The 13672-nt window shown below is 41.8% G+C and overlaps 1 protein-coding gene across 1 annotated transcript; it reads left to right on the top strand.

Annotated features, from left to right (window-relative positions):
- Nucleotides 1–1666: 1666 nt before the first annotated feature.
- Nucleotides 1667–13379, top strand: LOC130044460 (zinc finger imprinted 2-like). Its single transcript, XM_056137197.1, has 6 exons — nt 1667–2048; nt 4581–4684; nt 5695–5742; nt 6990–7116; nt 10177–10269; nt 12502–13379. The coding sequence occupies exons 1-6, from the start codon at nt 1667–1669 to the stop codon at nt 13377–13379; spliced, it is 1632 nt and encodes a 543-aa protein (XP_055993172.1).
- Nucleotides 13380–13672: the final 293 nt, after the last annotated feature.

Consider the following 13672-nt stretch of genomic DNA (forward strand, 5'->3'; position numbering starts at 1 on the left):
GTCCATCTCAACCCTGAGAGATTCTGGAGATTTTAGTCACAAAACCTGTATACCTGAATTATCAGCAGATTAATATCTTGGGAGGTCTGTCCTGAGACAGTGGAGTGTGGCCAGGAGCATGGCAGTGATTTGGGATTGTGGGAACAGGCAACTGCTGGAGGCTCTGCTTGGGCAGACGTCAAGCTGACCCTCTCCCCTCCACTGTACTACATATGTACAGCCTTGCACCGGTCTGAGATGAATTGCAGCTTCTTATCTCTTTCAAGATTTATTTATGAGACTCTGGAGCAAGGCTGATAAATGAGCTTTTAAGGCTGAGCTGGAGGTGGTTTGTGGGTGTAGCTCCCACATGCTTAACTTTCGGCAGTTTAATTTCTTGGAAAACTTGGTTCTGAGTTGTTGGAATCTGGAAAAAGGCACAGCAGTGATTTTGGGAGTGCCAGTAAGCCCAGATAATCATCAGATTGCAGATCCACTCCCCCTGTGGATCCAGGTTGACCTGCCTACAACACTGCGCCCCCTGGGCCCCAGGATGACAGCATCAGTGGACCCAGCAAGGACCAGAACCGGGTCCAAGGCTGCTACAGTTTGTGGCTTGGGCAATCTGGTTGGCCTGCAGCCATCAGTCCAGCAGAAAGTGACCAGAGGGCACACGCCTCCATAGTATACTGCACCAGGGCATGGGCTGGTCCTGTGAGGAAATGGTAAATCGCTGCACCCCGTGGTGGGGACCCAGAGCTCATCCTCAACTCTGGGACCTCAACACCCACTCTCAGCAGTGGTGCCGAGTTGAACCTGAAGATCAGACCCCTTAAAACTCTACCGCAGCCTATAGTGCCCACAACTGTGGGAGCTCCCAGGCTGGCGGTTGAGCTGCATTCTCATCTGTCCAGCTCTGGTCGGCGCTCCGCGTCAGGCAACCAGCCGGTTTTGTTTAATGCACTCTCCCTGGTCCAGAATAACTAAGACGCACCCATGTTCATGCTCGCAGAAATTTTGTGGCCCCACCTGTTGTTTAGAGCGCTGAGTTGACATCCCCCTGGTGCTTGCTCTATGCTGCCGCCATCTTGAATTATTTTCCGCTGGGTCTTGTAACTCCATTTTTTTTGTCGTAATTTCCACACAACTGCTGTCTTCACCCAGTAACAGGAAGTATAAATGTGAACTGTGTGAGATGTGTTAAGTAGAATATAGGCAGCTGTGCAGTTTAGGAGATGTGGGACTGGTTTTGCTGAGATGATAACTGTGGGGTAAATCTAGCTCATTTATCTTTTGAAATGAAATTCTTCTGTGAATCATCAAATTAGCTCATTCTAGTGTGGGTTGGAGTTTAAACTTTTATTCATTTAAATATCATTTCTGAAATATTTCTAGGCTATGCCTATGGATTTGCTAAACCTGGGACTGAGATGCATCATCTCTATAGATGTGTGTATTTAGGATTTGTATGAAATGAGCCAACTTCCCTTGCTTAAGAGCACCTTCAGCACCCTGTCCAATCCTTGCTGTGCAAGCCATCTATTAGAATCTCTGTATAATCCTTACAGGTCCCAAGGTTTCTCTTTTCTTCATTTGATATCACTGTTTATCATTTTCCATTACAGTTTATTCTGGAGCAGTCTTCCTTTCAGAGTGTCTCCATCCTGCAAGACGCCAAGCTATAAAGATGCTGCACATAGATGAGGTTTTGACTATCTTAAGGAATCCCCAGTTCTTTTGTGCACAAGATGAAGAAGAGAATTCAGAAGCCACTTCCATAAGAAACCCAGAGGTTCTGAAAGTTTCTCGCCAGAACTTTTCTAAGCATTTTCAGTACCTGTCAGTGACAGGGCCTCATCAGTCTGTGAGCCAAATTCAGGAGCTCTGCCGGCTATGGCTGCAACCAGAAACCAACACCAAGGAACAGATGATAGAGCAACTGGTGATGGAGCAGTTTCTCAGCACCCTGCCTGAAGAGGTTCAGGTGTGGGTGAGATCAAAACTACCCAAGAACAGCAAGGAGGCAGGGACCCTGGTGGCTAATTTGATCCAAGCATGTGGGTTAAAAGGTGAGAGAAAGGAGGCAACTGGCTATTTGTGCTTAGAGAATTTTCTATGTGCCTGACTTAAAATTGGAGCTGCATAAAAATTTTTAAAGAATTTTATAAACCAGGGGCTGGAGTGATAGTACAATGGTAGGGTGTTTGCCTTGCTTGCGGCTGAACCAGGTTTGATTCCCAGCATCCCATATGGTTCCCCGAGCACCGCCAGGAGTAATTCCTGAGTGCACAGCCAGGATTAACCCCTGTGCATCGCTGGCTGTGACCCAAAAAGAAAAAACAATTATAAACCGGTTTGATCTTGTATGAGATGGAAGAAGTATGGGATTCAACTTTTAATGTTTATTATTTCTTGGAGAGAACCCCTTCTCGTTTGTTTTGTTTTCAAATTCCTCATTTTTAATCCATTATAAACCTTAGTATCAATGCCAAAAAAACACACAGTCTCTTACCCAAAAAAAAGTTATAAGATGTAGGAGTTATGAGGCCTGCATATACTCTGAACTGTACCTCCAGATGCCAAGAGGTATAGAAGTTATCTCTGCCAAAATTATACTGGTCTTAAAAACTTGAGTTACTAGATTGGAACTAATGGAATTTCAGTAATGAGGAATGAAAGCAATTCACTTCTCATAGTCCTTTGAATTAAAACAATACTGAAAACAGTATTGCTTGTACATATACATATATAGACACATATATACATATATAAGTACATATGCATATATGTATACACAAACAGTGGTGAGAACAATATGAATCCAAGGCCATAGTTCTCTCCAGAGGGAAGACTAGGATATAGACACTGTCCTCCCGTTGTTCATCGATTTGCTTAAGCGGGCCCAGTAACATCTCCATTGTGAGACTTCTTGTTACTGTGTTTGGCATATTGAATACTCTCAGTAGCTTGCCAGGCTCTCCAAGAGGGGCAGAGGAATCGAACTTGGCTCGGCCAGGCTGGCTGCGTGCAAGGCAAACGCCCTACTGCTGTGCTATAGCACAGTGGGTAAGGCGTTTGCCTTGCAAGCGACCAATATGGCCGACCCGAGGATATAGACAGAGAAAATAAATTTATACATTAGATTTAAATTATTGGAGATTGGATAGTGACTTCAAAGCCTTTAATTACCTTTGAAACACAAATATATTGAGACTAAGGAACTAGATGATTACGTTCAATTCCCTGGTACCACATAGCCCCTTGAGCATTGTTGGGATTGATCAAAAGCACTGCTTCAGGAATGCCACCTAAGTACTGCCAGGTAAGGCCAAAAAAAATCAAATATACAAATGAATAAAACTTAAACATGGGTCATGCATGGTTCAATGCCAATATTGTAAACTAAGGATTATGTTTAATCTCATATCGGAGCGATGGCACAGCGGTAGGGCGTTTGCCTTGCATGCAGCCAACATGGCCGACCCGAGTTCGATTCCTCCACCCCTCTCGGAGAGCCCGGCAAGCTACCGAGAGTATCTCGCCCGCACGGCAGAGCCTGGCAAGCTCCCCGTGACGTATTCGATATGCCAAACACAGTAACAACAAAGTCTCCAATGGAGACGTTACTGGGCCCACTCGAGCAAATCGATGAACAACGGGAGGACCTTTACTTTATGTTTAATCTAGTTCTAGTTCTGTGTATCTCTATTCCTTAAGAGAATTTAGAAAATGCTGATAGTGAATATGTTGAATACTTATATTCTACTATATTCCGGATGATTTATTTTTAGTAATTCACTTAATGATTTTGAAATAGGTATTGACTTTGTTCTGTAGAAAAGAGCCAGAGGCACGTGAGGTTGAGGATATTACCTCTGGTCCCACAATTGATAAATGACCTTCAGGCTTCAGAGCTGGGTGGCTGACTCCAGCAATTGTGCTTTCATTGAGGTATGCTGCCTCAGTGGTCATAAGGGATATTATTTAGAGAGGTTGAAAACTTGGTCAAAGTCTGAAAGATATTGAGCCTTTGATAGAGATAGACTCAAGTGGAAAATAAAGAGAATGCACTAGAATAGGGGAAAGAAATAAGCTAAGAAAGGTGCACTTGAAAAGAAACAGCAGGCAAGGAGGACTCTCAATTTTCTCTAGAAAAGGCGGTGGTTGTTGTCTAGATTAGTGAGTGAAAATAGATGTGTGAAAAGCTTAATACACACTCCCATTACTTAAAAATATCTTTTGTGCTTTAAAAACATAATATTTTTTTTATCTTTACAAGAGTTCTTGGAAGTATAGGTAATATCATGGTTTGCATTTTACAGTTGAAAACCTGAGGTTCCCTGGTGATACTGATTTAACAGCAAGGCTTGAAATCTCTGGTGAAATGGGAATTTCCACTTTATTTAGAAATCAGTTGGGAGGTCTTGAAATAATCAGAATTCTCTTCTGGGACTTTTTTATTTTGAGCTTGTCCTTTTATTAGGAAATGTAAGACTGCTACTACTTCTCCTGAAAGGCTGGGGAAGTATGGGGATGGCAGTCTACTCCATGTCTGTCTGCCACCAGACTGGACTCACCTTGTCATTCCTTTGTCTCTCTAGACTTCTCCATTCAGAACTCTGTCCTTGCAGAAAATGGGAGTACCAAAGAACATGAAAGGAAAATCACAGAGATGCCTGAAAATCTGTCACCTGCCAGATCCTCTGTGAGTCGACTCACTTCTAACTTGGTTTTTCAACATGGGGCTTTACCTACCTGATTCTTAGGACTTTCCAGTCTAGTTAAACCGTGTTCTCATTTCGGAGCCTTTTAATATCTGGCTCTTTATTTCAATCCCTTGCCTTGCTTTATTTTTTGGCATATTTAACACCATTCCATGTACTTATATGGACACTTCCCTGTCTTGAATGAATCACTTTTGGTTTGTTTAGCATTTCATTTTATCTCAACTCTTGGCTCCTATTATACTCATTGGCTACTTTGGCTTTCACTATTATTATGCTCATTTTCATATATGTAGCAAAGGGCAGTTACTATAGCAAGATGATACTCTTTTGTTTCTTACTGTTCTCATTTGAATTCATTTTGAAACCTAAAAGACAATTTTGAGAGACTTTAGAGATAGTACTCTGGGTAGGGGCTAGAGCGATAGCACAGCATGTAGGGGTTTGCCTTGCATGTGGCTGACCCGGGTTCGATTCCTCCGCCCCTCTTGGAGAGCCCGGCAAGCTACTGAGAGTATCCCGCTCGCATGGCAAAGTCTGGCAAGCTACCCATGACGTATTCAATGTGCCCAAAACAGTAACAACAAGTCTCACAATGGAGCCGTTGCTGGTACCTGCTTGAGCAAATCAGTGAACAGTGGGAGGATAGTGATACAATGCTACAGTACTACACTGGGTAAAGCTTTTGTTTGCATGTTGCCAATACAGGTTTGACCCCCCCAGCATCCTATATGGTCCTTTGAGAACCTCTAGGAATATTCCTGAGTACAGAGCCAGGATCAGTAACCCCTTAGAGTCATTATATGTGGCCCCCCAAATAAAAAAGACAATGGTGAAATTAATTGCCTCTGTGTCTCTTACAACTAGGAAAAAAACTTATGTGGGGAGACAGGAGGGAAGTCTGAAAGACTCCTTGATAAGGAAAGTGATGGGGAAAGAGGGTGAGAAACACTGTTCAGAAGACCTTTTAGGAATTATTTTCTGTCTACAGGGTTCATGTCAAGGATCCCAAGTAAAGATGGCCACAGAGAGAGACAAGGTAACATGAACAAAGAATTATAACTGAGTGGTTCTAACAAACTGAGGGGTGCAGGACTCATTTAAGGGATAGCTGTGTCTCAGGTTCAGCTGACTGTACCATTTGGGAATATGAGCCCTGGTCCCCAGACCTTATGATTTCCCTTCCCTCCTCACTATCTCTCACCCAAAAGGGGCTGGAAAGATAGTAAAGTGGGTAGGGCACTTGCCCTGCGTATTCAATTCCCAGCACCACATCTGGTTCCTTTATCAAGCTCACCAGGAGTGCTCCCTTGAGCAACACTGGTTGTTGCCAACAACAACAAACAACAAAACCCAATTAATAATTTGAAATTTTTGCATTTTAGGGCATTGGCAGCTAACAGGAATTATGAAAAAATAAATAAAACATCTATATAAGGCAAATAAACTCCTTGATTGGACAGCCAGTATACAAAAACTCTACTTAAAATGTTTATTAATCTGTATAATGTTTCCATAAAAAAACAAAATATGTATATTATTAAAATACTTTTCATAGTCTTTGAAGCTGGAGGTGTTTTTTGTTTTGTGCCTCTCTCATCCTCATAGGTGCCTAGGGCCTGGTTATTCCTGACTTGGGTGCCTCAGGAGTCCTTCCTCATGGTGCTTATGGAGGCCAGTGAAGTGCCAGGATTAAACCCAGTCTTCCCACATATTAAGTATGAGTTCAGCCTTTTGAGTGCTACTCACCCCTGTCCCCCCCTCCCCCCCCCACACACACCATATCTGGAAGTTCCCAGAACTTATTCCTGACTCTATTCAGGAATAAATCCTCGTGGTGCTTAGGGGACCACATGGGATGCTGGGGATCATCAAACCTAGTCAGTCATGTACAAGGAAAACATTACTCTCTTTACTATCTCCCTGGCCCCCAAGCATTGAGTGTCTATGTCTAATCCAACCTATGTTTACCAAAAGTATTGTAACCTCTAGATTTGATTACTTGGAGGTTTTCTGCCAAAGTGGTTTTCAACTTTATGTTTATTCCTTTTAATTTGTTTGTGGGGTGGGGAAGGAGTCTTGCCTGGCTTTTTCAGAGCTGACTCCTGACTCTTTGCTCATGATCTTTCCTAGCAGGGGTTCGGGGACTATATGTGGTATAAGGCAAGTACTTCCCCCACTATGCTATCTCTCTGGCCCCTATTCATTTTTTCAATTGGCCATTTTACCACCTTCCTGGGGAAATTTTTATACTTTGACCACTTAGAATTATTTCTGGTGTTTTAGGAGTTGGTGACTTTTGAGGATGTGACTGTGGACTTCAGCCCAGAGGAATTAAAATACCTTAGTGCTTCTCAAAGAAAACTCTACCGGGAGGTGATTCTGGAGAATTATAGGAACCTGGTCTTTGTAGGTGAGTCGGCCTTCTATCAGCGTAGTAGTTCCCATATTGGTAAGTCTGAACCAGATCAGAAACAACATCTTTATAGCCATCTTACTATTACAGTATAGCTAATATTTATCTATCATATGATCTGTGTCAATGGTCTCAGCACTTTGTATGTTTTATTTTCTTCATTCTTATATTTTTCTGTAATGGTGCTTTACCTTTCTTATTAATATTTACATTTTCTAGATGAAGAAACTCAGTCATGTCAAGGAAAATTAAAATAATTTCTCTAAAGTCACGGAATTCTCTTTTTTTCTATTTTTGCTTTAAATTTTTAAGTTTTGGGGGGCTTGAGTGATAGCACAGCGGGTATGGCATTTGCCTTGCACACACCTGACCCGGGTTCGATTCCCAGCATCCCATATGGTCCCCTGAGCACTGCCAGGAGTAATTCCTGAGTGCAGAGCCAGGAGTAACCCCTGTGCATAGCCGGGTGTGACCCAAAAAGCAAAAAAAAAAAAAAAACCCTAAAATTTTAAGTTTTCTTTTCATAAAGTTTGTTCACAATAATTGATTACATTCAGCATTTCAACACCAATCCCACCACCATTACACCTTCCCACCATCATTATTTCTAATTTTCCCACTGCCACTCAAGCCTGCCTGCCACAGTCAGATAAAGGTAAAGGTAAAGGCCCTCCCGTTGATCGTCGATTTGCTCGAGCGGGCTCAGTGACGTCTCCATTGGAGACTTTGTTGTTACTGTGTCTGGCATATCGAATACTCTCGGTAGCTTGCCGGGCTCTCCGAGAGGGGCAGAGGAATCGAACTCGGGTCGGCCATGTTGGCCGCTTGTAAGGCGAACGCCCTACCTGCTGTGCTATCGCTCCAGCCCTGTCAGATACTAGATAATTTATTTTGTATTGTTTGTTTTGAATAGCATGAGATGTCACGCAGCTGTGAAAGGAGCCACATGCTCCTGGAATTCTGAAATTTAAATAATTGGGGTTTGGAGACATCTCTCTAGCAAGCTAATCGGTTCTGAGATTCATTTGTGAGTCTCTGAATCATGGCCATTAGTGTGCTTACATGGCACTGGGAGGCAGTTCGTGGGTGTGACATCCAGGACCGCAAAAGGGCAGGGAGATGGGAAGGAGTAGCCTGTCCCCAGTCCCTTGAGACCTGGAGTTTTCAGTCACTGGTTACCCATGCTTGGTTTTTCAAAGTCCACAAATTCTAAAGTGACAGAGCTTAGTTTTGACCCTTGAGCTTGACTCCAAAATTGACTTCTTTAAACTCTGCTGTGCTTTTGAAGGGTTGCTCTTTCAGGACTGGGAACCATTGCAGGCTCCAAATGATGGTTTTGAGTTGGGGAAGAAATGGCTAAAATTTCTTAAAACTCCAGCCGCTTCGTTCAGAGATTATCAGTCTCTCTTCATATTGAGAGGCAGTGTTGTTTACCTTGCCCCACAAATGAAATGTTTTGTGCCAGTGCCAGAATCCTCTTTTCAGTGATGCTCAAGGTATCTAGAAGTCTCCTGGAAAAGTCAAAACTAAACACCATTCTGCTAGCAGAAAGCTGCTCCTCTTATTCTTGTTAAAGTCAGAGGCCAACCTGGGGAGATGGAAGCACCTTACTGCAAACCTACTCAAGGATGTGTAATTGGATTTATCATTTTTATTACTTGTAAGGCACAGTGGAGTGGTCTTCACATCATAACTCTTCTCAGTTACCTCACTGATAACCCATAAAAGAGGTAATAAACCAGTTTTATCTTTGCAGACCTCAGAGTGACCTGGTGATATTACTGCCTCCTTGTGAGCCCTTGACTGTATGTTTGGGGTCAGCAGAGATCGTTTGTATTGCCCAGGTCATTGTCTTCCCAAGTATGGACTGGGTGGAATTTATAGAAAATCATTGGACAGCATGAAATGATTGATTCTTCAGTTGGGGAAAAGAGAACTCTTCTAATATCTTCTTCCAGATCTTCTGATTACATCAAATACAGTCAGTTTGGTATCTAGCATGATTCTGTGTCTCCTTGAGCATTCATTTTAGTACAGAGAGAGCAGACATCAGGCCCAGAGCCTTAGAGAAACAGCTGAAGCTAGCTGGCACCAATATCTGTCATTTCTATTTTACTTATTGTGTTATGTAAAGATTAGTGCTTTCCTTCTTTTTTAAAAAATGATGGTAGTTTACATTTATATGGTCTGTATAAAGTGAATTTGAGTTAAAAACATATTGTCTAAAAACAATAAATATGCCAATACTAGTATTCCCAGTACATTGTTCACTAAAAAATTAATGAATGATACTACACTTTGGTCATATCTGTGTACCATTTGTAGTAGAATTTATTACTTGTTTATTTTATGATGCCAGGGAATCAACTCAAGACCTTACACATTCAAGGCGAGTGCTGAGAGTTTCTTTCTGGACTATTTAGTATTTGAACATAGGAGATGAGACACAAATATTCAGAACATAGAAATTTGGGGGATGCAGACATTTGAGACATAGGAATTTGGGGAGGAATATAGCAGGTAAGCATGTGATGAAATTTGGGAAGCACTTCATTGAAATTAAGGGAAGGAGTGAGGAAGTATTTTAAGACCAAGAGGAATGAAAAAGGAACATATTGTTCTCCCTTATCCAAAGCTACAGCATTGGGCTCCAGGTGCTGAGATAGTCACCCGCCAGTCACCAGTTTGCTTTCCAGTTTCACTGGAGCAGAGTTTTTTTCTACTTTGACTACTGGCGCCATTGACATTTGTACCAAGTCATCTTTGTTGTATAGTCATCTTATGGACAGTAGTCTACTTAGCAGCATCTCTGGCCTCCAGGACTAAATCCTGGAGGATGTTTTGACTGTCACAGTTCAGAGGAAGGAGCTCTGCAGTGTGTCACTCAAAATTCACCTCCAGATATTACCAAGGTCCCCAAGGGCAAAGATGTTGGAAAGAAAGTCTTCTTTTTCTTCAGTGTTAAATTGCAACTTTTTATCTCAGATTCTTTAGGAACTAGGTTGGGAGTCACTAAAAGGGATCAGAACCCAAGTTATGAGTGTTGTTCTTCCATAGGACACCAATTTCCAAAACCCGACATTATCTCACAGCTGGAAGAGGAGGAGTCATGTGTGATGGAAGGAAACAGTGATAAAATGATGTGCCAAGGTGAGTGGTGAAGGGGGCTGGGGGAGTGGTGGGGCAGAGGAGGAAGGGAAGGCGGTTCTGGAAAGACAGTCAGGAGCTATTAGGGCAAGGGCTGATTGGTGCTGTCTCCTCAGGCTCACGCAGCTTCACTTCCTCATGTGCTCAGGGTCCTCAGAACTTCCTTTCTATGCTTTGCAAGGTTCACTTCTGCAGCACGGGGTTTCTCTCCTGCCGATTCTATAGCAGCCAGTTTCTTTTTCTTAGTGTATTAAACACCACGTTCTCTTAACACCTTTCCTCCTCCTGCTACAAATCTCAGTTTTTACCTTCTGAAGTGAGGGGAGCAAAACTATGATTCTACTTTGGTTTCCATCCGCCTCAATTCTCCCTCAAACCAGCTTCTCAGAACTTTCGTTATAGTAGATACTTCCCACATGTACAAACAACACAAAATTTAGTTCCTCAGTTACACCAGCCACATCTGAGTGTTATGGCTTCTATACAGCAAAAACATAAATCATATACATTACACAGGGTGTTCCTTTGGGAAATACTGTTCTAGAAAGATCTCTTTAGCTTTTCTATTAAAAAAAAAACTGCTTGGAGGGTTGGAAGGATAGTACATAATCAACTTTGGTTCTATCCCTAGCACCACATTATGGATCCCCAAATGCTTCCAAGTGTGACCCAAAAGCAAAAAGCGGGATGTGGGGAGGAAGAGGGAGAGAGTGTGAGAGGGGAACTTTTCGTAGGCTAGCAGAGAGACCAGCTGTGAGGCTATTTAAGTCCAGGAAGGTAATAGTGAAAGAAGCTTGAGCAATGACTATTGGTCAGATTTGAGATATTCTCTGATAAGGGAACTGAAGGACCTGTAGCCATGAGGAAATGGAAAACACAAGCATTTCTGCTTGAGTCTTTTCTTACAATAATTTTCTAAAATATCTAATATACTCTGATAATATAGTAATCCATCTTCCTGAATTGATGTCTTGTGTCTTCTTTCTCATCTATGCTCTACTCATGTATTTTGTGAGTTGACGGAATGGTCACTGTGCTCATTGTTGTCTCTTCCAAACTATAATCTTATCCTTGATTTCTTTGGTTTTAATATTTTTTGCACCCATAGAGCTGCTTCTATAAGCCATAACTTTTTTGGGGGGCCACATCTGGCGATTATCAGGGGTTACTCCTAGCTCTGCACTTAAAATTAGTCCTGTCAAGGCTTGGGGGACCACATGGGATGCTGGTGATCCAGCCTGGTTTGGCCATGTGCAAGAAAATGACCTGTCTGCTGTAATATCACACAGGGCCAATAAGGCATAAACTTTTGATTAATTACTCTCTACACTCAAAATTCAATTTTTTAGCAAAACATTTAAATCCTACCCATTCCGTTCAAAATCTTTCACAGATATTCCAGGTAAAAAAACTATTGTTTCTAGATCTAGAACTGTGTATTTTCAGAGTTTTCGTCTTTGCTCAGGCTGTTTCTAAATAAATGTACCACCAAGTTTTTCACTGACTGAACCCAAATGCCGTCCCCTATCCTGTCTTTTTGTTCCTTAAATGGAATGATTTCTACCATTTTTTTCTCCTGTAATCGTTTATAGTTTTGTTAGCTGTTGACCACTGTTTTGCTTTGCTTAATGCTTTGCACAAAATAGGCATTTATAAGACCTCAACTAAATTAGTTGATGAGAGATTGAGGACTAAGAAAAATTGGAATAATTTTCTTTTATTCTGAGGAACAGGTGATTGACTTGTTTATTTCATTGTTGGCAAAATCAGTTTAAGAAACATGCCATTTTGTGCCTTTGTCTTTGGGATTCAGTAATTCTGTTACAGGTTCTGAAGAGTCAGAGGGACCAAATCCTATTTGACTCACATTATATAGAATTTCCTGAGTGGACGTGACTGTGGAATCCCTTTATGTCCACAGCTATTAGTTTTTCAGAATACCATTGAATTACGAAGTATGACCGGGAATATGTTAGTAAACCCCTGATCTAGCTTTCTCTAGTTTCCTCATCCACATCATCATCTCTCTGTGTCTCAGTTCTCTTGGATGGTTTCTTTTCTGCTTCTACCTCACTGTTCTTTGCTTACTGTTCTTTATTTCCAAACTTCACCAGTTCTCTCCTTAAGTTTCCTGAAAACTCCTAAAATTCAGTAAAATTTGCCCTGTTATTTTGGTCCGTTTTTCTCTATTATCTCAGAGCAAAAACAGTAGAAGAAATTCTACATTTCTTTTAGATTGGAAGAAAAGACCTGAAATCAAAGATCAAACTCTAGAGCCAAACCTGCCTGTAGAAATACCATCTTTGGGGGCAGGAATGGACAATTCAGAGGGAAATAACCATGGTTGTATCCACATAGAAGAGTCTCACACTGGTGATTCTTCAGAATCATATGTGGTCCTACCTCAAAGAAGAATCCTTAATGGTTCACATTTTTCTGAAGAGTCAGGAGGACCCCTAGGAAAAGATCCCCAGGAACACACTCCTGGAATTTTCACTGGTCCCCAACCAGTGAATGACAAGCTTTTGCCCCAGGTCGACAAACACCATGGATGTGCATTTTGTGAAAGAACCTTTAGTACTAGATCTGCCTGTGAGAAACATGAACAGGTCCATACTGGGAAAAAACCCTTTGAGTGTAAAAAATGTGGAGAAGCTTTCTACCTCATGCCACACCTTACCAGACACCAGAAGACTTGTTGCAGCCGGAAGTCCCTTGGAAGCAGTGCAGGAAAGCAAGCTAGTACCTGCGGCCATGTAAAAATTCTCAGGCAGAATTCCCAAGAACGTTTCCATCGTGGCAAAGCTCTTATTCAGGACATGCATCTTTTTCAACATCCCAGAGCCCCTGCAGCAACCAAAACCCTTTTACCTGGTTTTTCCCGCAACAAGACACATTTAATTCGCTATCAGAGGAAGAATGACTATTTTGGAAAGAGAGCTTGTCAGTGTTGTGACTGTGGCAGAACCTTCGGTCAGAATTCATATTTAGTACAGCATTATCGTATTCATGGTCAGGAGAAGCCTTACCAGTGTCAGCTGTGTGGAAAATGTTTCAGCCAACCTTCATACCTCACTCAACATTATCAATTCCATTTCTCAAGAGAAACATGATGAGAGAAATTAATGCTAAAAACCTCCATTCAGAGGACATACTTTTTTCAGTATCTTAGACTTTATTTTTGGAGAGACACTCTGAATGTTCTGAATGTGAGAAGGCTCTTCCACCAGCACTTTCTGAACCTAATACTACTGTTATATTTTAACATCTGGAAAATTCTTCACAATGTGATCAAAAAACATCTGCAGATGTGTAGAACAATCTTTGCCGGTGGAGATTCAGCACGTGTATCAGTAATCACAGTGGCCAAAATGCCTAACAAAAAATAATTTTGTCGCTAAATAAG

Source organism: Sorex fumeus, unplaced genomic scaffold, assembly GCF_029834395.1.
Source record: "Sorex fumeus unplaced genomic scaffold, SorFum_2.1 ptg000122l, whole genome shotgun sequence".
NCBI lineage: Eukaryota > Metazoa > Chordata > Mammalia > Eulipotyphla > Soricidae > Sorex > Sorex fumeus.